The 25,969-nt window shown below is 40.2% G+C and overlaps 1 protein-coding gene across 1 annotated transcript in view; it reads left to right on the forward strand.

Annotated features, from left to right (window-relative positions):
• The window catches only part of ZYG11A (zyg-11 family member A, cell cycle regulator), a 65,378-nt gene that overhangs the window by 36,056 nt on the left and 3,353 nt on the right, over positions 1 to 25,969 (forward strand). Inside the window, exons 4-11 of the mRNA XM_055402928.2 lie at positions 7,921 to 8,061; positions 12,920 to 13,096; positions 15,784 to 15,848; positions 17,140 to 17,239; positions 17,334 to 17,387; positions 21,944 to 22,105; positions 22,181 to 22,225; positions 24,356 to 24,550. Coding sequence (XP_055258903.2) covers positions 7,921 to 8,061; positions 12,920 to 13,096; positions 15,784 to 15,848; positions 17,140 to 17,239; positions 17,334 to 17,387; positions 21,944 to 22,105; positions 22,181 to 22,225; positions 24,356 to 24,550 — 939 coding nt within the window. The remainder of the gene's footprint in view (positions 1 to 7,920; positions 8,062 to 12,919; positions 13,097 to 15,783; positions 15,849 to 17,139; positions 17,240 to 17,333; positions 17,388 to 21,943; positions 22,106 to 22,180; positions 22,226 to 24,355; positions 24,551 to 25,969) is intronic.

Below are 25,969 nucleotides of genomic sequence, written 5' to 3' on the forward strand. Positions count from 1 at the left end.
ACCCAGGTTTGATGCCTGGATTGGGAAGATCCCCTGGAGAAGGAGATGGCAACCCACTCCAGTATTCTTGCCTGGAGAATCCCATGGACAGAAGAGCTGGGCAGGCTATAGTCCATTCCACTGGTCTGTATGCCAGAATTTATGCCAGTGCTACACTGTTCTGATTATTATAGCTTTGTATTGATAGTCAGTTTTGAAATCAGGTTGTGTGACTCCCTTGGAGTTCTGTATAAATTCTGGGTGTGTTTTTGTATTTCTGCTAAAAAGGTCATTGGGATTTTGGTAAGGATTATATAAATATTTAGATAATTTTGGGTAGTATTGACACCTTAAGTCTTCTAATCCATGAACATAGGGTGTGTTTCCATTATTAATGTAATCTTTAATTTCTTTCATTAGTATGTTGTAGTTTTCATCATACAAGCCTTTCATCTCCTTTGTTAATTCCTAAGTACTGTATTATTGTAAACAGAATTATTTTCATGATTTCCTCTTCAGATTGTTCATTATTATTGTATAGAGATTGAACTGATTTTTTTGTGTGTATCCTGCAACTTTCTGGATTCATTTATTATCTCTAACAGATAACAGTTTTTTTGTGTGTGTGTGGTATATAAGATCATATAGTTTGCAAGTAGATCATTTTACTTCTACCTTTTCCATTTGGATGCCTTTTATTTTTTTAATTTAACTTTTTATTTTATATTGGAGTAGAGCTGATTAACAATGTTGTGATCATTTCAGGTGAACAGCAAAGGAACTCAGCCATCCAGATACATGTATCCATTCTCCCCTAAACTCCCCACCCATCTTGGATGCCTTTTATTTCTTTTTCTTACCTAATTGCTCTGTTTCCTAGAACTTCCAGTGCTGTGTTCAGTAGATGCTGTGAAAGGGGCTTTTGTCTTTTTCCTGATTTTGAAAGCTTTAAGTCTCTCACTATTGAGTATCATGTTCATTGTAGATTTTTCATGTATGGCTTTTCTTAAGTTGAGGTAGCTTCCTTCTGGGCTTTTTGGAAGTGTTTGGGGGTTTCCCTGGTGCTTCAGACAGTAAAGAATCTGCCTGCAATGCAGGAGACCCAGGTTCGATCCTTGGGTCAGGAAGACCCTTGGAGAAGGGAATGGCCACCCTCTCCAGTATTCTTGCCTGGAGAATTCCGTGGACAGGGGAGCCTGGCCTACAGTCCATGGGGTCACAGAGTTGGCCACTTTGCCAGAAAGGCTGTTGAGTTTTGTCAGGTGCTTTATCTGTGTTGGACGAGGTGATCACGTGGCTTTCCTCCTTCATTCTGATGCTGTTGTGTGTAACACTGACTTTTCGTATACCGTGGTATGTTGAGCATTGCATTCTGGGAATAAGTCCTACTTGGTCACGGTGCTGTGCTTAGTTGCTCAGTCATGTCTGACTCTGCGATCCCAGGGACTGTAGCCCACCAAGCTCCTTTGTCCCTGGGGATTCTCCAGGCAAGAATACTGGAGTGGGTTGCCATGCCCTCCTCCATGGGATCTTCCCAACCCAGGGATCAAACCCTCACCTCCCACATTGCAGTCAGATTCTTTAGCATCTGAGCTGACAGGGAAGCCCAAGAATACTGGAGTGGGTAGCTATCCCTTCTCCAGGGGATCTTCCTGACCCAGGAATTGAACCGGGATCTCCTGCATTACAGGAGGATTCTTTACCAGCTGAGCTACCAAGAAAGCCCTGGTCATGGTATATAATTCTTTTATTTGGCAGAGTTTGGTTTGCCTGTATTTTGTTGAGGATTTTTCCATCTCTGTAAGGACTGTTAAACTCTAGTTTCCTTTTCTTGTAGCGTCTTTGGCTTTCGTATCAAGGTAATGCTAGCTTCTTAGAATGAGTTAGGAAATCTTCCATCTCCAGTTGTTAAACTGAAAAGTTTTAACATTAGTTCTTCCTGAAGTGTTTGGTAAAATTTGCTAGTGAACCCATTAGATCTAGGGCTTTTATTTTGGGGGAAGTTTTTTATTATTGATCCAATTTCCTATTTCAGTTTTCTGTGTCTTCATGATTTAGTCTTATTAGGTCTTATGTGTCTAGAAATTTGCCCATTTCATCTAGGTTATTAAGTTTATTAGGATGTAATTTTTCATAATACTCTTATAATTCTTTTTTTTTCCTGTTGAATTGGTGGTAATGTCTTCTGTTTCATTTCAGACTTTAGTATTTTGAGTCCTTTCTTTTTTTCTTAGTTTCTTTTTTTTTCACCCCTAGTCCATCCGTTTGTCAATTTTGGTGATGTGTTCAAAGAACCAAGTTTTTGTTTCATTTTCTTACTATTTTTATATTCTCTATGTTTTGCTCTTTGCTTTAATAATGATTATTTCCATCCTTCTGCCAGCTTTGGGTTTAGTTTGTTTGATCTTTTTACATTTAATAGTTACTGATTAGGAAGGACTTCTTTCACTTTGCTCATTAGTTTCTATATGTTTTACAACTTTTTTTTAATCCCTCATTTGCTTCATTACTGTTTTCTTTGTTCAACTGACTTTTTTTTTTGGTTGGTATTCGTTTCCTTTTTTGTGTATTCTGTAGCTGTTTTCTTTGTGGTTATTGTGGAGGTTACATTTAACATCCTAACGTTATGACACTAATGTGAATTTATACTAGCTTAATTTCAATAACAAACAAAAGCTTTTCTTTTAGATCTCTGTCTGCACCCCTTTTAATTGATGTTCCCAAATTATATTATACGTTGTCTGCCTCAAAGCAAAAAATAATTATTTTTAGTGTGTTCATCATGAGTTACGTAGAAAACAAAATTTGGAATTATAAACCAAATTTATAATGACACTAGTTTTTAGATGAATAATGATCTTTTGAAGGAACTATTTGTTTATTAAATCATGTTGAAAAAAAGTGTAGTTATCAACCACTTAAAAAATACCACTAGCTTTTGTAATTGCTCACGTATTTACCTTTGTTGAGATCTTTATTTCTTCATATGGCTTCTTGTTACTGTGTGGTGTTCCTTCATTTCATCTTGCAGGACTTCCTTTAGCATTTTTCATGGGGCAAGTTTAGTGGTAATGAACTTCCTTGGCTTTTCTTTACATGGAAATGTCTTGGCTTCATCCTCACTTTTTAAAAAACTTACACTTTTTCATTGGGATATAGCTGATTAATAAACAGTGTTGTGATAGTTTCAGGTGAATAGCAAAGGGACTCAGCCATAAATATATACATATATTCATTCTACCCCAAACTCCCTTCCCATTCAGGCTCCCACATAACATTGAACAGAGTTTCATGTGCTGTATAGTTAAATCCTTGTTGTTTATCCATTTTAAATATTGCAGGGTGTACATGTCCATCCCAAACTCCTTAGCTATCCCATCTGCCTATCCTTTTCTCCTAGCAACCATAATTTCATTCAAGTCTATGATTCTCTTTTTATTGTAAGTAAGTTCACTTGTATCATTTCTTTTTAGATTCTACTTTTAAGGGATGTCATTTGATATTTCTCCTTCTCTGTCTGACTTACTTCACTCAGTATGACACTCTCTAAGTCTATCTGTGTTGCTGCAAATGGCATTATTTCATTATTTTTAAAGACAGAATAGTATTCCATTGTATTTATGCCCCACATGTTTATCTGCTCCTCTGTCAGTAGACATTTAGATTGCTTCCATGTTTTGGCTGTTGCAAACAGTGCTGCAGTGAACATTGGGTTGCATGTATTCTTTTGGATCTTGTTTTTCTCTGGATATATGCCCAAGAGTGGGATATCAAGGTCATATAGTAGCTCTGGTTTTAGTTTTTTAAGGAACTTCCCTACTGTTCTCCACAGTGGCTGTACTAATTTGCATTCCCACCAACAGTGTAGGAGGGTTTCCTTCTCTCCACACCCTCTCCAGCATTTGTTGTTTGTGGAATTTTTGATGATAGTCATTCTGGCTTTCACCCTCACTTTTGAAGGACAGTTTTGTAGGGCATAAGATTCTTGGTTGACAGTTTTTTTCTTTTAACACTTTGAACCATTATCTTCTGGCTTCTAAGTTTTTGATGAGAAGTCTGCAGGTCTTACTGAGGATCCTTTGTATGTGATGATTTGCTTCTCTCTTGCTGCTGCTTAGAATCTTTGTCCTTGAAAATTTGATTATAACATGTCTCACTGTGAGTCTTGAGTTCATCTTGCATGGAGTTCTTGAATTTCTTGGATGTTTATATTCATGTCTTTCATCAAATTTGGGACATTTGCAGCCATTTCCCCCCCAGTATTCTTTGCTACTTTAAGTCTCTTCTAAGATTCCTACAGTGTGTTTGTTGGCCTGCCTAATGGTATTCCACAGGGTCCTTAGACTGCTCCTTTGTTTTCAATCTTTTTGCTTTCTGTTCCTCTGACACAATTTCCTTTGTCCTATCTTCAAGTTTGTTGATTTTTTTCATCTTCTTGCTCAAATCTACCTTGAAAAACTCAAGTGAATTTTTATTTGTTATTATACCTTTCAACTCCAGAATATCTTTTGATTCTTTTTAAGTTTTTTTTTTTCTTTAAATCTTTCTTGAGTTTTCGCTTTTGTTCTTTTTCTTGACTTTATCTAATTTTCCTTTCTTTCTTTGAACATCTTTAAGGTGGATGTTTGGAAGTCTTGTTTGAGTTGACCTGCTATCAGTTCTATTACAGGGACAGTGTCTTTTGATTTTAATATTTTCCATTTGAATGGGCCATGCTTTCCTATTTCTTCATATGCTTTGTGATTTTTGTTGTTGAAAACTGGGCATTTGAAACTAATAATATGGCAATTCTGGAAATCAGATTCTTTTCCCTTCCCAGGGTTTGATGTCTATGTTATTGTTTTTGTGTTTGGGGTCTGTGTTGAGGTTCAGCCTGAAGTATAAATTTTAAGATCTCTAGGTCTTTTATGAGCGTTTCCCTGGGTATGTGCAGTAACTTTGGGATTTTCTCTGTATATGTAGTTGTTTTGAATGTCATAGTCATTAATGTCTATCTTCTAAAAGGGGGAAAAGAAAACAATGAAGGGGCAGCCCTTGAAATTTCCTGGAAGTCATTTTAGCTAGTGGGAGAGGGGCTTTGAACAGTTGGCTGGTGAGGGTGCAGCGGCATTGGCTACCCACCTTTTTGTACCTGTTATCAGAAGCAGTCAGAGCACAGATCCCTGATATTTGGAGGGTCCTTTTCCCCACCTGGACTCTCACAGGCCAGGTGCAGGCAGCTCTAGGAGCATGTGCTTGTGGCTGGAGAGTTGGGTGGGGCATGGACAGCTATTGTGGAAAGGGCTGAAATTGATGGAGATGAGCCTCAGTTTATTATTGAAACATCCTCTAGAAGTTACAAGCATGGATATAAACTCCTTTATTTACCCTTTTAAAATTTTTATTTATTAAATTTTTATAGTGCCGGGTCTTTGTTGCTACTCACAGGCTTTCTCTAGCTGTGGTGAGCAGGGACTGCTCTCTAGTTGTGGTCTGTGGGCTTCTTGTTGTGGTGGCCTCTCTTGTTGCAGAGCACGGGCTCTGGGTGCGTGGGGTCAGTAGTTGTGACACATGGGCTTAATTGCCCTGTGGTATGTGGGATCTTCCTGGACCAGGGATTGAACTGGTGTCCCCTGCATTGCTGGGCAGATTCTTGACCACTGGGCTACCAGGGGAGCCCCCTTTTCTTTCCTTATTTCTTGAAAATGCTTGTCCAGTGTTACGTTACTTTGTGTGTTGCTTGTTAAGTCTGATGACAATCTAATTCTCTAATTTGTTTTGATCTTTTAATTATTTTTAAATGAAAGAGATGAATATTTTTAATGATAAACGGTACAATTCACAAAGATAGACATCATAAACCATTAGACACCTAACGACAAAGAAACAAAGATATATAAAGCAAAATCAGAACAGATCTAAGGGAAAAGAAAAATACAATCATAGTAACACATATTAACATTTCTCTGAGTATTTTGTCAAGTGTAAAAAAAAGAAGAATAGGAAATCTTGAATAATGTCATTAATAATTATAGTAGATTTCTTTTCATATTAATAATTTGTTTGATCTTTTTATGAGAAGGCCCTGAAGGTTGTTTTTCTTTATCATTAAATTTAATCTTTATACTGTGATATGTCTTGATTTGGACTTGATTTTGGGTCAGTTTTCCCAGGTGGTTGGTGGGAGTTCTTTCAGTGTGTTGATTTAGGTCTTTTTTTAATTTCTGGAAAGTTTTTGTTGGTAGTAATTTTAAAAATTAGTTCATTTCTTCCCCAGGAACTTCAAGTATATGTGTGTTGTATCTTCTTTTCTATATCAGCACTCAATCTTAGATCCTTTTAACTTCTTTCTTTTAACATTTCTTTATCTTGTTTGTTTCTTGCATTTCTTCTCCTTACTAAATTTCAATCAATTCTTTTATTCCTTGGATACTTTGTACTTAGTTTTTCTGTTTGATGTGACTTGATCTTTTCTTTTCCTGAGTTTAATCATCCCTGTTTCATCTTTTTGTTGAATGTATTTTTTTCGCATCCAATAATGCTTAAGAGCATTTAATTCAGTTTAAAGTGATATGTTACAGATTTATTTTTGATTTATGAGAAGAATTTTTCTTAGCTGAAATGTGTAGTTTTGCTTTAATGTATAAAGCTATGCCAGGTCTTTGTGGCACCTGCAGTCTTTGAGGCATGTGGGATCTTTAGTTGTGGCTCTTAATTCCTTGACCAGGGATTGATCCCGGGCCCCCTTCATTGGGAGTGTACAGTCTTAGCCATTGGACCACCAAGGAAGTCCCTAGATTTGCTTTTTTAAAAAATTCTTGCAGTAGCTTTATATGGAATTGGTTTGAATCTTTTTATTTCTTTGTATTTAATTGACCAGTGTCCTAATTCAAAAGCATTCTTCTGTCACTTTAGTGATGTGATGTTTCTTCGATGACTGTCATGGTGGAGTGGAAAAGGGGTTGTTTTTCTTTCCATTTTTGTGAAATCCTGAATTTTACCCCCTTTTTTCTCTTTTTCTTCACTCCCAGGAATGCTGAAAACTGGGTAAAATCTAGTTTTATATTTTTAAATAAATGTTTAAATAAACATTTCTTTTTAGCTTATGGTTTGGGTAAGGTTACCATTATTCTCCAGACCCAAAGTCTATATATAGACTTTTTGAAATTATTTCTTTAGTGGTGGTGGTTGTTCAGTTGCCTAGTTGTGTCCAATTCTTTGCAACCCTATCAACTGTGGCACACTAGGTCTTCCTATCCCTCACCATTCCATCTCCTGAAGTTTGCCCAAGTTCATGTTCATTGCATCAGTGATGTTATCCAGCCATCTTATCTTCTGACACCCTCTTCTCTTTCTGCCCTCAATCTTTCCCAGCATCAGGGATTTTTTTCAGTAAATTGGCTGTTTTCATTAGATGACCAAAATACTGGAGCTTCAGCTTCAGCATCAGTCCTTCCAACGTGTATTCAGGGTTGTACTTGAGTGGTAGCAAGGAAGAATTATCTTAGTATTAATGAACTAACTAGTTCTATAAAAGTTCAACTCCTTTTTCATCTTAGTTATTTTATGTTTTTTTTCCCTATCTTTTTTTTTGTCTATTTTATGTGAGTACTTAGAGAACATGTGTTCATGGTTATTGATTGTTTAAGAATTTACATGCTATGCATTATTCAGTCGAGGTCTCAACTGTAACACAGCCGTAGGGAGATGGTATTTGAGTCTGTCTCCACTGCTTAATTAGTTTGTTTTATTTAGCAATGTACATCACCTCTGTGGAGCCACCATGTAAAAATGAGGTTGAAGAGAACATTGACCGACTAGAATTACTGAATAAGATCAACATTGTGTTGCTCTTGCAACATTTAAGTGAATGTTTATTGTTTCAAACACTTGACACACTCTAAGAAAAGCCTTCCTTGTAGGTGAAAGGTGAAACATGTTGGTAACATCCTTGTTTTCTAGGTTGCTGGAGGAGCCAGTATAAGTCAGATTTCAGAAGCACTGAGCTGCTACAAGAATAGATCATGTTTTGTGAAGGAAGCCCTCCACAGGCTCTTCACAGAGACGTTTTCAACGCAAGTAACCATGCCTGCTATTTTAAAGGTAACTACAACTCAGAAATGTAATTTTTATAACTACTTATTACTTGATTCAATTAAAGTTGTTTAAATTTGGAAAACTCAGCAGTGGCCACAGGCCTGGAAAAGGTCAGTTTTCATTCCAATTCCAAAGAAAGGCAATGCCAAAGAATGCTCAAACTACTGCACAATTGCACTCATCTCACACGCTAGTAAAATAATGCTCAAAATTCTCCAGGCCAGGCTTCAACAATACGTGAACTGTGACTTTCCAGATGTTCAAGCTGGTTGTATTTTATTTTATTTTTTAATATATTTTTTGCTTGGCTGCACTAGGTCTTAGTTGCAGCATGCAGGATGTTTAGTTGCAGCACCTGAACTCTTAGTTGTGAAGTGTGGGATCTAGTTCCCTGACCAGGGAACGAACCTGGGCCCCCTGCATTGGAAGTGCAGAATCTCAGCCACTGGACCACCAAGGAAGCCCCTCAAGCTGATTTTAGAAAAGGCAGAGGAACAAGAGATCAAATTGCCAACATCCGCTGGATCATGGAAAAAGCAAGAGAGTTCCAGAAAAACATCTATTTCTGCTTTATTGACTACGCCAAAGTCTTTGACTGTGTGGATCACAATAAACTGTGGAAAGTTCTTCAAGAGATGGGAATACCAGACCACCTGACCTGCCTCTTGAGAAACCTACATGCAGGTCAGGAAGCAAGAGTTAGAACTGGACATGGAACAACAGACTGGTTCCAAATAGGAAAAGGAGTACGTCAAGGCTGTATATTTTCCCCCTCCTTATTTAACTTCTATGCAGAGTACATCTTGAGAAACGCTGGGCTGGAAGAAGCACACGCTGGAATCAAGATTGCCAGGAGAAATATCAATAACCTCAGATATGCAGATGACACCACCCTTATGGCAGAAAGTGAAGAAGAACTAAAGAGCCTCTTGATGAAAGTGAAAGAAGAGAGTGAAAAAGTTGTCTTAAAGCTCAACAGTTAGAAAACTTAAGATCATGGCATCTGGTCCCATCACTTCATGGGAAGTAGATGGACAAACAGTGGAAACAGTGTCAGACTTTATTTTGGGGGGCTCCAAAATCACTACAAATGGTGATTGCAGCCATGAAATTAAAAGACGCTTACTCCTTGGAAGGAAAGCTGTGTCCAACCTAGACAGTATATTAAAAAGCAGAGACATAACTTTGCCAACAAAGGTCCATCTAGTCTAGGTTATGGTTTTTCCAGTGGTCATGTATGGATATGAGAGTTGGATTATAAAGAGATCTGAGTGCCGAAGAATTGATGCTTTTAAACTGTGGTGTTGGAGAAGGTTCTTGAGAATCCCTTGTACTGCAAGGATATCCATCCAATCCATCCTAAAGGAGATCAGTCCTGGGTGTTCATTGGAAGGACTGATGTTGAAGCTGAAACTCCAAAACTTGTGTCACCTGATGTGAAGAGTTGACTGATTGGAAAAGACCCTGATGCTGGGAAAGATTGAGGGCAGGAGGAGAAGGGGACAACAGAGGATGAGATGGCTGGATGGCATCACTGACTCAATGGACATGAGTTTGCGTAAACTCCAGGAGTTGGTGATAGACGGCGAGGCCTGGCATGCTGCAGTCCATGGGGTCGCAAAGAGTCGGACATGACTGAGCGACTGAACTGTACTGACCTGAACTGATTAAACACATTGAATACAGTTACTTAATATGCCTTATTCTTTTGTGAGTCACAGTGCCCACACAGAGAGAAAAAAAGCAGTGTTAGCTTTAAATTGCCAGATCATCTCATGTTTTGAGCATCTTAATCAATCTCAGTTGTTCGGATTTTTTAATTTGATCTGAGCTCGGGATGATAGAACCATTGCCTAAAACAGGACTTAATCTGAAAACATGAATTCACTTTGTATAAACATTCTCATTTATTCCTTTACTCTTTAAAATCTAAGATAATAGTTTTTTTCAAAAAATAGCAACCACAATATCCCTATAAGAATAGAACAAAATAGCAATAATTAAAGGTAATTGATTCTAGCATTGAAAGTATTTTGTGAATAAAGTAAAGTTACCAGTATTGATAGCGTCAGACTTTGCTTTTCTTTACAGAAGGATGAATTTGTTTTAAATGTAATTGGAAGAATTAAGTGGTTTGAGAAAGAAAACTGCTATTATTTAAAATTAAGTGTGACTTGAAGTCTTAAAATTAGTGTTTTTATTATTTGTAATTTCTGCAGTTCCATAAAAATAGGCTATTTTTGTAGCTATTTTTGGCTATTTGTGTACCATGGAGAATTAGATTTAGTCATAACTTTAAAACAATACTGTATAAAGGGAAAAACTCTGGATCTTTGTTTCCCATCTGTAAGGAGGGAATTGAATAGATATTCTAAAGTCCTTTTCATATCTGTGAGATTTTGTGATTTTTTTTTTATTGAAAATCATGTTTGTTTTGCTTTCTATATATTTATATTGCAGGTGATGGCAATTACATGAAATCCTAAGAGCAGTTTAGCAATATAGAAAAAAACAATTTCCATAGGAGCTGTGTATACTGGCTCTGAGTTCATGTAGGTGTCAAAATAAAGGGCTCTGGTCTTTCAGTGGTTCATAAACTCAGGGCTCATTTCTGTATCAGCAGACTGGTCTCTGAGGAGGGGAGGGATCATTATCCCTATTTGATAGACAAAACAGATCATGTTGGACCTGAATGTTGGGACAGGTATGGTATACACTTGGTATAACACCTTCATTTTAAATTTATTTCTAGGTCTATACAATATTTCTTCTATTAATAGTTACCTTTCTAATGTTAGGTTTTTTGTTTGTTATGTGGCCATGCCTCATGGCTTGTGGGATCTCAGTTCTCCAACCAGGAATTGAACCTGGGCCATGGCAGTGAAAACACAGAATCCTAACCACTGGTCCACCAGGCAACTCCCTAATGTTAGGTTTTATCACTTTTCAAATTCAAATTTCTTCCTCCTCTTTTGGTGGATTCATCCCATCTTTTTGTCCACTTTGTGTTTTTCTTTATCACGTTTCCCTTCCCTAGTAATTCCCTTTCCTTTCCACCCCCACCTCCATTTCCTATCCAGATCCTATCTGCTGCTGCTGCTGCTAAGTCACTTGAGTCGTGTCCGACTCTGTGTGACCCCATAGACGGCAGCGCACCAGGCTCCCCCGTCCCTGGGATTCTCCAGGCAAGAACACTGGAGTGGGTTGCCATTTCCTTCTCCAATGTGTGAAAGTGGAAAGTGAAAAGTGAAAGCGAAGTCGCTCAGTCGTGTCCGACCCTTAGCGACCCCACGGACTGCAGCCTACCAGGCTCCTCCATCCATGGGATTTTCTAGGCAATAGTACTGGAGTGGCTTGCCATTGCCTTCTCCCAGATCCTATCTGAGACCCTGCCTAAATGTGTTCTCTGAATGAAACTTTTGACTTCCATATCAGAAATGATTGCTTGCTATATGACCACCTTAGGCAGCACTTTATTTATACCTCTTTTGTGGTGCTTTTTTTCCAGTTTCATCTTTTGACATCTCTTACAATGTTATTTGTTTCAGTTATGTTCAGTCTCTCAGTTGTGTCTGCCTCTTTGCAACTCCATGAATTGCAGTACTCCAGGCCTCCCTTCCATCACCAATTCCCAGAGTTTATCCAAACTCATACCATCCAACCATCTCATCCTCTGTCGTCCCCTTGTCCTCCTGCCCCTAATCCCTCCCAGCATCAGGGTCTTTTCCAGTGAGTCATCTCTTCACATGAGGTGGCCAAAGTATTGGCGTTTCAGCTTCAGCATCAGTCCTTTCAATGAACACCCAGGACTGATATCCTTTAGGATGGACTGGTTGGACTTGCTTGCAGTCCAAGAGATTCTCAAGAGTCTTCTCCAACACCACAGTTTAAAACCAACCAATATAATATTGTAAAATAATTAGCCTCCAATAAAAATAAAAAAAAATAAAGTTAAGTTTGAGACTCCATAAAAGTCTCAGCAAAAAAAATAAATTAAAAGCATCAGTTCTTCGCTAAGCTTTCTTCACAGTCCAACTCTCACATCCATACATGACCATGGAAAAACCATAGCCTTGACTAGATGGACCTTTGTTGACAAAGTAATGTCTCTGATTTTTAATATGCTGTCTAGGTTTGTCATAGCTTTCCTTCCAAGGAGTAAGCGTCTTTTAATTTCATGGCTGCAATCACCATCTGCAGTGATTTTGGAGACCAGAAAAATAAAGTCAGAGACTGTTTCCACTGTTTCCCCATCTATTTGCTATGAAGTGACGGGACCAGATGCCATATCTTAGTTTTCTGAATGTTGAGCTTCAAGCAGACTTTTTCACTCTCCTCTTTCACTTTCATCAAGGGGCTTTTTAGTTCCTCTTCACTTTGTGCCCTAAGGGTGGTATCATCTGCATATCTGATGTGATTGATATTTCTCCCGGCAATCTTGATTCCAGCTTGTGCTTCCTCCAACCCAGTGTTTCTCATAATGTACTCTGCATGTGTTTATATACCTTATTTCTTTCATAAGGCTTTATGCTAAGGAGTAGGATATAAGTGATTCCTGTTTATATCGCCTATAGTGCTTATCATAATGCCTTGGCGGGACTGAGGCTTGATAAATGATTGTGAAATCACAGATGAGGAGATAGGTCCAGAGGAGGGAAGTGAGTTACCTAAAGTCACACAGCAAATTAATGACTACATTTGGGTTGGAAGGTATTGGTGGTGTCCTAAAAAATAAATGGTGAGAATGGGAAAAAAATCTGTTACTTTTTGTCCTGATAAGCAAGTATTTTTGATAACACAAAAATGAGACTGTGCAAAAAATGCTAATGTTGTCATATGACACTTAAAACAAATTCATCTTCAGCTTGTGGCTGTAGGAATGAGGAATCATCCATTGGATTTGCCAGTGCAGTTCACAGCCAGTGCTTGTGCCCTCAACTTAACACGCCAGGGCCTGGCCAGGGGGATGCCTGTTCGTCTGTTGTCAGAGGTTACCTGTCTACTTTTCAAGGCTTTGAAAACTTTCCCCCATTACCAGCAGGTAATTTTATTTTAATATATGACTGTGCTTCTTACTTAAGGACAAATACATGAAAAATATGTTTTATTTAGTTCTGATTTTTCATCCTAAGAGAGAGGGGGAGGGAGGGAGGGAGAGAGAAAAATAAATGCATGATTACTGTAGAAAAAATAAGAAATATAGATAAATAATATGGTTTAAAAATTTTGCATTTATCAGAAAACAGGTACCCAGAAACATCTACTGTTAACACTTTGGTACATCCTATAGGCTTAGCAACATGTGAAAAATTAAATTGAATTGAGTCATAGATCTAAATATAAAAGCTAAGTCATGGGTCTAAATATAAAAGCCATAAAACTAGAAGAAAACATCAGAGTAGGCAACGTTTTTTTAGTATACAAAAAGCACACTTCATAAAAGAAAAATAATAAATTAGAATTCATCAAATTAGAAGCTTCTGCTCAAACATGCACAAAGACGTTAAAAAATGAAAAGATAATCCAGGTCTGAGAAAAATGTCCACTATATATATATGACAGAGGACTTTTATCTAGAATGTAAAGAACTATTAAATAGGTAACACAAGATAAACCAATTTTTTAAGAAGGCAGAAAATTTGAACAGACACTCCTTGAAAGAAGATAGTGCAGGTGACAAATGAGCACTTGAAAAGCTGCTCAGTATCTTTATCTGTCAGGGAAATGCAAATTAAAAGCACATTTGGATACCACTGCACACTTAGACGGGCTTCCCAGGTGGCACTAGTGGTAAGAATCTGCCTACCAGTGCAGAAGATGCAAGAGACATGGGTTTAATCCCTGGGTCCGGAAGATCCCCTGGAGTAGAAAATGGCAATCTACTCCAGTATTCTTGCCTAGAAAATGCCATGGACAGAGGAGCCTGGCAGGCTACAACCCATGGGTCTGCAAAGAGTCGGACACTACTGAGTACACATCGCAGGCTCAGCACACATAGATAACACTACACATGCCCTAGAGGAGTTGAAATTTAAAAAGTGACAGTATCAGGTGTTGACAAAAGTGGAGAGAAACTGAAATTCTCATATGTTGATGTTAAGAATGAAAAATTATAAAACCAATCCAACAGTCTGGTAATTTCTTTGAAAGTTAGAGATATACCTTTCATACTACACAGTTATTCACTTGGAGATATGAAATTATGTAGCCATATAATGACATACACAAATGCCCATAATGTCTTTATTCATTATCCCCCCAAACTGAAAACTTAATGTCCAGCAACGGGTGAATAGATAAACCAATAATGATATATTCATATAAGGAAATACTACTTGGTGATAAAAAGAAGTGAAGTACTGATACATGCCACATGGATGAATCTTAAAAAACATTTTATGCTGAGCTAGACAGGATAAAATAGATACCATACGACTTTATGTGAAATTTTAGAAACGACTAATCTTTAATGACAGTATGATTTTCTGGGGTTGAAATTTGCAAGTTAGGAATGGAGTGGAAAGTGTCACAGTGGAACTTTTCGGGGTAATGGAAGTATTTTTTATGTTGATTGTGGTGGTGGGTAAAGTTATACATAATATATATAAATGTGTCAGATCTGATTGAAATGTATACTTAAAGTTAAAATGGGAATCAGTCTATTAAAATTACAATAACTTGGATCTTTCCTCACTTAAATCTGTATTTCCACTTTCTCTTGAAAAATTGGATGATCCTTCTCAGTTCAGTCTGAATTCCTGCATGGCCCTCACTGGTCGGAGCTGATTAACAAGTGCCCCCATGAAAGGGCCTGAATCGTTCAGTTTGCCGAACTTCCCGCTGCCCTGTTGTTTTGTGCTCGTCCTTCTTCACTTGTTTATGTTACTGCCTAGTTCCCATTGGCATTTCAGGTTTGCTACCCCTGCCTCATACATTATACTGCTGTCACGGCAGTACATGCCACTGACCTACTCATGGTCTTTCAAAGAGACGTTATAATTTTTTATTCCTATAGCTTTCCTAGAAGTCGTTTTCTCTCTCCTAGTTCAATTCCTGCTAGTCATAGGTAGAAAGTAGAAGCTCTGTCACAGAGTTATGAGATCTGGTTCAGACATAGTCATTCATTAGATGGGCCAGGCTTCCAGGAATTGATTTAGATTGACACACAGGCAGGCAGCTTTCCACATAGATCCTTCTAGGGTTCAGGGGGAAGAGAGGCTCCCTCTTTGCCAGAAAAGAGAAAGATTACTCTTTGGACAAAGGTGAATGTTAGAGTTTAATAGTAAGATTGATACCAAGTAGTAAGATTGAATGAAGAACTTGGAAAGGACGAGGTGTACAGCAGGGTTTATACAAGAAAAGCTTGCTGCTGCTGCTAAGTTGCTTCAGTTTTGTCCGACTCTGTGCGACCCCATAGACGGAAGCCCACCAGGCTCCCCCGTCCCTAGGATTCTTCAGGCAAGAACACTGGAGTGGGTTGCTATTTCCTTCTCCAATGCATGAAAGTGAAAAGTGAAAGTGAACTCACTCAGTCATGTCCGACTCTTTGCGACCCATGGACTGCAGCCTACCAGGCTCCGCCATCCATGGGATTTTCCAGGCAAGAGTACTGGAGTGGGGTGCCATTGCCTTCTCCGAAGAAAAGCTTAGAACCTTCCAAATGCTTAGAACTTTTGTTTAGAATGGGTGTACATTTGCTCAAAATTATTTTTCTTTATTCCCTTAAAGTTACAGAGGAATTGTCTTCTCTCCTTAACCAATTCCAGGATTCTTGTAGATGTTCCATTCAACAGGCAAGTATAAAATTGAATGATCTGATTTCGAGGTATTGACCAGTATTACTCTGAGCTTTGTTGTCTTTTGGTTATTAGCCTAGCAGGGGTCTGATTGAGGCTGGGATAAAGCATTTGGGGAGAATGTTCTGTTCAGAGGTACTGTAGTTATAAATGTTGTCTCTTAAAGTGTGAGTCCATTTCAGGGCAGGCAGTGGGTGATAAGAACATGGGGGCTAGAGGGTTAAATATTGAATCAGGTTCTAGCTCTTCAATTATCCTTGTGCATAAGTTCCTCATTTGTGAAATAGTGACTCTTAGAATGTTTGTAAGGTACTTACCACAGTACCTAGCTTATGAGTGCAGGCTATCCTAAATATTAGTCATTCTTTTGGTTATTATTTTATTGATTTTTTAAAAAATTATCATTGTAGATTCCAGAAGAATTTCTCTGGAGGCCATTGTAATCTTGTTTCAAAACTTTAGTAATAGTTGCTGCCAACAGGGAAAATAAGCACAGTCTGATATGGACAAAGTCCATAATTTATAGGTGTAAGGTTGTAGGCTCAGCCATTCTCAAATTTATTGGAAGTATATACTTACAATGAGAGTTGACTCTTAAAAATACAGTGGGGAAGGTGAACTTCTTCATTCTCAACTCATTTCTGTATTGCATGAGTTGGAGCTGAGTAAAAACTATGAATAAATTGATTTATTGTTTGCTGTGGCATTTTAGCACTGTCTGCAAGCTAGTTTACGAATTATTGTTTCTTGGGGAACTTATTGCCCTTTTTATTACAGTAGAAACTGAGTGCTAAAAAGACGTCCTTTTAACTTTTGTCCATTTTTGAATCTTGTGTGTTTTGCTCTCATTTTTTAAAAAATACTTTTGTTTATTTTTGTCTGCGCTGGGTCTTCATTGCTGCACAGGTTTTTCTCCAGTTTCAGAGAGTGGGGATTACTTTCTACTTGTGCATGGGCTTCTCACTGTGGTGGCTGCTCTTGTTGTAGAGCATGGCTCTAGAGCACGTGCTTAGCTGCTCTGCAGCATGTCAGATCTTCCTGGATAAGGGATCAAACCTGTGTCTTCTACATTGGCAGGTGGATTCTTTACCACTGAGCCACCAGGGAAGCCTTGCTCTTCTTTTTTGCATGCTCTCTTTTCTTCTCTTCTTTTTACCAGATACTCTTGGGTTCCATAGCTGAATCTTTACAAGTCCACAAGTATTTTTAAACTGGATTTGCTGAGTGATTTCTTAACTTCTCATGTATGGTTTACAAAGTTTATTGTGAGAAAAATACTGTTTTTTAGGTTCGATGCTGCCAAGTTTGTTATGAGATGGCTCTGTAAGCATGAAGACACCAAGATGCAAGCCATGGCAGTGAGCATAATCTCTATTCTAGCCCTGCAGGTATGTGGTTGCTAAATGCAAGACCTGTTTCCCTAGTCTTAGCGGAGCATTGATAGAGTTTGAAACATTTCACTTTCTGCTTTTTTGTTTCTAGCTCTCACCTGAGCAAACTGCACAACTTAAAGAGGAAGTTTTCATGGCAGTTAAGGTAGGTTGTCACTTTTAGAACTTTTCAATAATAGTAATAGTTTAAAAAATTAAAAACAGTTTAAAAGTCTTATAAAATGAACAATCTGTAGGACCTGCTACCCAGAAGAAGCTATTCTCTACTCTTAAATAGCTGTTTCTTCTGGTATTTACCTCCATATTTCTAAATAAAATGCTTTTAACTGCAGCTCTCTTTCGTTTTGGCTGTACTGTCTTCCTTGCAGTGTGAGCATTTTCTAGTTGCGGCATGTGCGGCATGAGCTCTTGTTATGGAGCCCAGCGTCGGGAGTTGTGGCGTTTGGGCTCTAGAGCACTTGGGCTCTCTAGTTGCAGTGTGCAGGTTTAGTTGTTCCGCGGCATGTGAGATCTTAGTGTACTCATGCCTCTCCACCACCACCAGAGATCGAATCCATGTCCCCTGCATTGGAAGGTGGATTCTTAAGCACTGTACCACCAAGGAAGTACTACAGTTTCCTGATTTATCAACTTTAGATGTTACCTCCAGATTCTGCTGCTGTCAGTTCAGTTCAGTTGCTCAGTCGTGTCCAACTCTTTGTGACCCCATGGACTGCAGCATGCCAGGCTCCCTGTCCATCACCAACACCCGTAGCTTACTCAGACTCATGTCCATCAAGTCAGTGATGCCATCCAACCATCTCATCCTCTGTCACCCCCTTCTCTTCCTGTCTTCCATCTTTCCCAGCATCAGCGTCTTTTCCAATGAGTCAGTTCTTCGCATCAGGTGGCCAAAGTATTGGAGCTTCAGCTTCAGCATTAGTCCTTCCAATGCATATTCAGGACTGCTTTCCTTTAGGATTGACTGGACTGATCTCCCTGCAGTCCACGGGACTCTCAAGAGTCTTCTCCAACACTACAGTTCAAAAGCATCAATTCTTCCTGGTTAGTTGTTGCAAACTTCTTGGTGTCAGATCCTTTGTTCTTGAGGTCAGGTCATGGTGAGGTAGTGAAGTTTCTGTAAATCTCCACCAACAAATGTTACTCTGTTTTACAAGAAAGGGCAAGGTCCCTAGGCAAAAATTTCACTCTCCAAGATCCAAGTCCCAGCTATGAGGCGGGGGTCCCTACAGGGGTCAGTTACCCTGCCACAGAGCATTATCCAGCACCCAGTCTGGGTTCTCTTGCCAGTGTCCAGGCCTGGCTGAAAAGATGCATCTCAGTTGGCATCTCCCTCAGGGCCAGGTCTCCAGACCCTGCCCAGTTGGCATCTCTTAGGGAGCCAGGTGCCCTGGATCCAGCCGTTCCTCAGACTCCTCAGGCTGTCCAAGTGGTAGGGGCCAGGTCCCACAAACTACATCCTATACAGACTGCTACTGCTATTAGATCACAGAGCCAGGGATAGGGGAGAGGGTCATCACCACCTCAGGGCCTGGCTCTGCCAGCGTGTGGCCTTGGCGAGGGTTCTTGTCCTACAGGGACACAGACCTCAGCCTGTTCTCTGGGCACCCCACTGATCCATGGCTGGGTGAGCTGGAGTCTCCAGGGAGGAGGCAGAGATCCACCTCTTACCTCACTCTGCACAGGACGACCACCACTCTGCCTACCATTGGTTGAATGGTTGCTCATTGGCAGTTGCTTGCTTGTAGGAGGGGCCTATTGCCCTGCTGACCAGTAACTGAGCAGGATCACTAATGGTCGCTCATTGACAGTTGCTGAGTTTAGGGAGGGGCCCAATTCGCCACCAACCCATCGCTGAGCAACCATTAATAGTCTTTTGGTAATCATTTTCTGGTAAGGGGGAAAGTGGGAGCTAATGGCTGCGGCACTGGCTGCATGCTAAGGGCTGTGCACAGCCATGCTGTATTACACTTTCGGTTCTTGCAGCTTTATTTTTGTGAATTCTCTAGATATATTCTCTCTGGCTGTATTAAATATTTGAGGTAGAATTATAACAGAGCTCTGCCAAGCACAGATGTTGGCACGTGGCTATCACTGTGTACTATTACTATACACCCTGTTACCAGCCATTGATTGGTGCTGCAGTGGGCCCTCCCACAAGCGGCCAACTGTCAATGAGTGACCATTATTGGTCCTGCTCAGCTGTTGTTTGGCACCAGGTCCCTCCCACAAGCAACCAACTGTCTGAGTGACTGTTAACGGGCCCATTTAAGAAAGTCAGTGGAGTAGTGGTCATCGGGGAGAGTGAGGTAAAAGGTGGATCGGGGTCTTCTCCCTGGGGACCTCCAGCTCACCTGGCCTTGGGCCCTTGGGTGAGCTGGGAGGCTCAGGGAACAGGCTGGGGGCTGTGTCCTGCAAGGCTCCAGAACGCTCGCCAAGGCCACCCACTTGCCTTGGCCCAGGCCTTGAGGCAGCGGTGAACCTCTCATCTGTCTCTACCTCTTGACCCAGTGGCAGTGGCAGTCAGCATAGGATGCAGTTGGCGGGACCTGGCCCCCACCATACAGGTGGCCTGAGGAGCCTGAAGGCCAGTTGGGCACCTGGCTCCTCAGTGATGACAGCCAGACAGGGTCTGGGGACATGGCCCTGAGGGAGTTGCCAACTGAGATATGCTTCTTCAGCCAGGATCTGGACCTTGAAGGGTGAAATTTTTGCCTAGGGACCTAGCCCTTTCTTGTCAGGACAAAGAATAATATTGGTTGGTAGAGATTTACAGAAACACCTTACCTCACCATGACCTGACCTCAAGAAAAAAGGGTCTGATACTAGGTCCTTTGTGGAAATGGCTGTCTCTTTCCTTTTACATGATAGTCTAGCATGTTTGAAAGAAAGCATGAATACTAGCTTAACTTTGATCTAGAAGCATTCTAATATGAAATGGTGTGTTGGAGTCTGTTAAAGTTTTTTCAAGCTGTTAGGACATACGATTATAATACTACTGTTATCTTCTAGCCATACTAACCTGGTCATTGGCATAGAACAGACGTTTTTTTCCTCTAGAATATCTCCCCGTGCCCCTCCCCCCATCCCCTGTGTCCTCATTCCTTGCTTAGCTGCCTTATCCTCTTTTTATTCTGGTCAAAGTTTAGATATTACCTTTGTATGTATTACTGAGTGCAAGCACAAGCTTATTCTGTTTGCTACACAACAGACCAATCAGGAGATGAGTTGATGGAATAGGAAATAATGATTTTAATCAGATAACTAGCAGACCAGGAAGATGGCAGACTGGTGTCTCAGAAACCTCCTTGCCTCAGGGACTTCCCTCGTGGTCCAGTGGTCAAGAATCTGCCTTGAAATGCAGAGAAAATGGGTTCAATCCCTGCTCCAGGAACTAAGATCCCACATGCCGTGGAGCAACTAAGCCAGCATACGGCAGCCATGGAGGCCTGGCACCACTTAGAAGGTCCTTGTGCCTCTAAGAGCCTTCATGGTACAACAAAGGTCCTGCATGCAGCAAGTAAGACTTGATATTGCCAAATAAATAAATATTAAGAAAATTATTTTTAAAAGAACCAAACCCATCTTACCCAATCTTAACTGAGATAAGATTTGGACTCCTTTTATATGCAGAAGGGGAGAGGGGCTCACTTGGCACTGACCAGTGGCTGAGCAGGATCACTAATGGTTGCATGTTGACAGTTGCTCTCTTCAGGAGAGGGGCCCATGTTGTGCCAACTGATGGCTGAGTGGGGCTGCTATAGCTTGCCCCTGTCTTGCTGCCACTACACTCTGAGCAGAACAGTGCAACATCAGAAAGCGGCCAGGTCCGAAGAACTGCCAGGTCACTCCAGCATGTTGTAACTCTGGGTGGGGCGAAGCAGAAGGCACACAGCAGTGGAGACCACAGTGGCTACGCGGAGGCAGTTGACACACCCATCCTGGAATTGCTGTCTGAGGCGGGGGCGCTGTGCGTTCAGCCCATACTGACTTCACTAGTCAGCTCGTGACTGATGAGGTGGCCCATGTGCAAGTGTCACCAGAGTGGAGCTCTAGCCTGCCCACCTGTGCAGTGGGTAGGTGGCAGGCATGGACCAGTGGGGTTTGTGTCACTGCGTGCAGAGAGGTGCAGTGTGGTGCAGCAGCCCCTCCCTAGATGGCTGGTGCTAGGGATGGGGGAGGGAAGGGCCCATCACACTTTGGGAAGGCTGCTGTTACATTTGGAGGTTTCTCACACCTTTTCTAAAGAAAATTCTTAGGCTTTTATGTGTTTCCTTCAGAGCATTTACCAAATCTTAAAATTCTTTTATTTAGTTGAGAATAACCAATTGCCTTTTTTTTTAAATGTCTCTTTTATCTGAATATGTGTCTGCCTTCCAAAAGGTGTTGACCAGATACTCTTAATACATGAATAATGGAATAGCTAATATGTACTTGATTATGAGGTTTATTAATAAGCATGACAAACTAGATTAAGTGATTATTAAACTTTAATATTTTTTTCTTTTGAACCTCACGAAAACCCTAGGAAATAGGTGTAACTCATTTTACAGAGAGAAGGTAGGAACCAAAGCTATTAAGTGGTCAAACTGGGTTTAGAACCTTGGTTTGATTCTAAAGTTTTTCTTAACCATTACTTTCCTTATATTGGAAATATAAGAGTCAGTCACCAGAGTATCTAACTCCCTTTTTCTTTTTTAGGAACTTCTAGCAATAGTAAAACAAAAGACTGCTGAGAATCTAGATGATGTCACCCTCTTGTTTACTTTGAAAGCACTTTGGAATCTTACAGAACAATCTCCAGCTGCTTGTAGGCACTTTATTGAAAATCAAGGATTGGCAATCTTCATCCAAGTCTTGGAGGTGGGAAGACAGGATTGAGTTTATCTGTAAAGTTGTTTTCTTCATGATAAAATAACCTGTATATTCTTTTCACAGACTTTTTCAGAGACAGCAATACAAAGCAAAGTACTTGGTCTTTTGGTAAGGTGAATTGTTTTGAATTAAATGTAATTAATTAAACAATAAGAAAACTAACAATTATGTGTTACCTACTATGTGCTAGGCACTTTTGTAAGCAGTTTACGTTAACTTGTTTGATCTTCACACCATCTCTATAAAGTAAATATCATTATCTATGAGTCAGCTATTGCTGTAAACAAACTACAGCTTAAAACAGCATCCATTTTATTTACTTGTGAATCTGTGGGTCAGCAGTTTGAACTCAGCTCAGCTGTGCAGTTCTGCTGGTCTTATGTGGTTACTCATGTCACTGCAGTCATAGGTGGCTGAGCCAGACCTAGGTGCTCTAGGATGATCTGACTCATCTCTGACAGTTCGTGCAGGTTGTTAGCTGAGCCTGTGTCTCTATGAGCTTCCTCACTTGGCGGTTTCAGGGCAGTGGTAGAAAGCAAGTCCACTGCACAAATGCTTCTTCAACTTCTGTTTATGTCAGATTTTCTAATGTCTCACTGGTCAAAAGCAGGTTATACAATCTTGGGTGTTTTCTAACAACCACTTCTCCAGTTTTCTGACACCAGGTGGATGTCCTACAGTTCGATTCAGTTAAATTCTGTCACTGACTGTCAGGCATTAGCATCAAATCCTCAAAAGCTCAGTTCCACAAGTCTGCCTCCACTTTAGTTGCCAACTGTTAAGTCCGAGCTACCCCTACTTCTGACTGACTTTAAGTTGAGGGATTCCACAACCCCTTCCTCAGGTTGGTAATTTGCTAGAATGGCTCACAGAACTTGGGAAGGCACTTTATTTGATATTTTTAAAAAATATATATTTATTTGACCATGCTCGGTCTTATTTATGGCATGTGTGATCTTCATTGCGGCATGCAAGATCTGTAGTTGTGGCATTGCGGAATCTAGTTGCAGTATGCAAACTCTTAGTTGCAGCATGTAGGGTCTAATTCTCTGACCAGGGGTCAAAACTGGGCCCCATGCATTGCAAGTGTGGAGTCTTAGCCACTGGACCACCAGGGAAGTCCCAAAGGAAAGGTTTTTTTTTTTTGGCTGTGTCCCACATGGCATGGGGGGAATCTATATTTCCCAGTGAGGGATTGAATCATTGCTCTTTGCAGTGAAAATGCAGAGTCCTAACCACTGTGTGTTCGTGCTAAGTCACTTCAGTCATGTCTGACTCGTTTTGACCCTATGGACTAGCTTGCCAGACTCCTGTCCATGGAATTCTCCAGGGAAGCATACTGGAGTGAGTTGCTGTGCCCTCCTCCAGGGGATCTTACCAACCCAGGGATCGAACCCACGTCTCTTACTTCTACAATGGCATGCAGGTTCTTTACCACTGGTGCCCACCTGGGAAGCCCCCCTAACCACTGTACTACCAGGTAAAGTCCCCTGCTATCTTTAATTTATTATAGATACAACTCAGAAAAAGTCAAATGAAAGAGTCTCCAGCAAGAAACTCTTATTCCTACAGCCACAAGGAAATGAATCCCTGAGTGAGCTTGGAAGTAGTCTCCCCAGCCCCACCTCACCCATTGAAGCCTCCAGATGTGAGCATACAGCCCAGCCAGCACTTTGACTGCAGGCTTGTGAAACCTCGCTAAGCAAGGCCCATAGAAATTGTGAGAGGAAAAATGTGTGTTGTTTTAAGCCACTGAGTTTGTGTTAAATTTGTTACACAGCATTGAAAACTAATATAGTACATAAAATAATGAAACTACTACCTGCCTTTCATTGTTACTGTTAAAACTGATGTAACGTATAGCAGGGCCCCAGGAATGTTAAGTTTTTGCATCAGACCTGGGTTTGTAATCTACTCCAACCAGTTGTTATCAATGTGAAGCTGACAAGTTAGTCTTTCTGAGTGTCAGACTACAGACTATCAAAGATTAAATGAGATGAGGCAGATAGAAAAGACATTTCAGTCTATCTAAGCGCAGTGCCTGGCACTTAGTAAGTGCTTCCTCAATGATTTGTTCTTACTAATCATCTTTATCATCAAGGGGATGGGTTTGTAGTAGATGTGAGGCTAAATCAGAGGGAGGAGGGGGGACTGAGTGTTCATACATGTATCTGAGCTGAGCAGTAGGAGAGGGAGAGGGACCAGTTCCTGATATTCTCTACTCCATCTGCCCCATAGAACAACATAGCTGAAGTCAGAGAACTCTTTTCCAAGCTGATTACTGAAGATGTGGTAAAGCATATCAGCAGCTTGCTCCATAGCAAGGAATTGGAAGTCAGCTATTTGGCTGCAGGCATCATAGCCCACCTGACATCTGACAAACAGCCCTGGATGTCCTGTGACCTCCAGAGGAGAGCGCTTCTCCAGGATCTGGTATAAGGACTGTTCCTCTTTACAAAATCCAGAGTCATCTCTTCTTGCAGAAAACTTATTTTTCTAGATCATAAGAATTTTTGAAATATGTGTTAATTGTAGAAAATGGGAAAGACAGAAAAATATAAACAAAACATTATAAATCATCCACACCTTACCACCCAAAGCTAACCTCTATTAACATTTTTTGCATTCCTTCCGATACTTTCCTTTTATAAAATTAAGCATGCAAACAGTTTATATAGCTTATTCCACTTCTGTTTCCCACTTTCAGCTCTTTTTAAAGCTGTTTCTTTTGGTGTTTACCTTCTTATCGCTAACATATGTTGTTATGCCTTGACTTTGTAGTTTTAGACATTGTCAGTTTATTTCCCACTTTGGAAAATGTAAATTCCCCGTGCACACCCTTTCTTATACTCCAAGTATATGTCTCCTTTCAGTACGTTCCAACATATGCTGTCCACGTCAGCTTCTTTCCCAAGGCTCTGTTTTCGTTCCATCTGTTAGATGTATCTGTTAGATATATTTTGTATATCTGTTAGATCCCAGGAAGTTCCTTTACTGTCGTCCTGAAGATTCTCTTTGCTCTCTCATGTTGGATTCCCTGTTTCCTGGATTGCATACCTTCCTGTTCTTTGGTATACTCCCTCATTCTGTTGGGTCATATCCTTCAGTAGCTTCCTAAGAGATGTATGAAAAGAATTTGAAACCTTTTATATTTGAAAGACCTTTGTTTTACATTCACCTTTAGTTGATCAAATGGCTGGATATAAAACTCAAGTACTGAAATATTTTCCTTTCACATTTCTGGGTCATTGCTCCATTGTCTTTTATTTCTTGGTATCACTGTTGAGAAGTCCTGTGCCATTTTTCTTTGGAAGCTTTAAGATCTTTGTCTTTATTGTTTGGAATAATATGATGTGCCTTGATATGAGTTTATTTTCATCTGTTCCATTGGCTACTTACTGCTCTGGAATCTTGTTTTCCTTCAGTTCTAGATTTCTTGCTATCCTTTTCATCCCTCCATCCCTTCTTCCTCTTTTACTTTTACTTCCTTCCTTACTTCTTTCCTCTTTTTCTCCCTGCCTCCCTCCCTTGCTTAATTCCTATTCTCCTGATTGAAAATCATAAGCTTGACTTCCAACAGTCTAAATACCCATAGAAGGATAGAGTTGAGGGCAGGGGCACCTCAGCATTTAGTATTTAGATTTTTCACTTTAGCCCCCTGTTTTCAGCATGGTACTTCCAACCTCAATTGTTCATGGGGTTGCCTAGTCCAAAAATTTTTGTAAGGAGTGGTAGAGGAGATCTGGGAGTCTTGATTCTTTGGTACTTTTGAACCAGTCCTCCTATTTTTAACCCTACCTGTAGTCTCACTTCCTGAAGTACTTTGTATGCCCAGTTTTTAAGTCTGTTAGG

Source organism: Moschus berezovskii, chromosome 4 (assembly GCF_049115385.1).
Source record: "Moschus berezovskii isolate FMDL1 chromosome 4, NW_MosBer_1.0, whole genome shotgun sequence".
Taxonomy (NCBI): Eukaryota; Metazoa; Chordata; class Mammalia; order Artiodactyla; family Moschidae; genus Moschus; species Moschus berezovskii.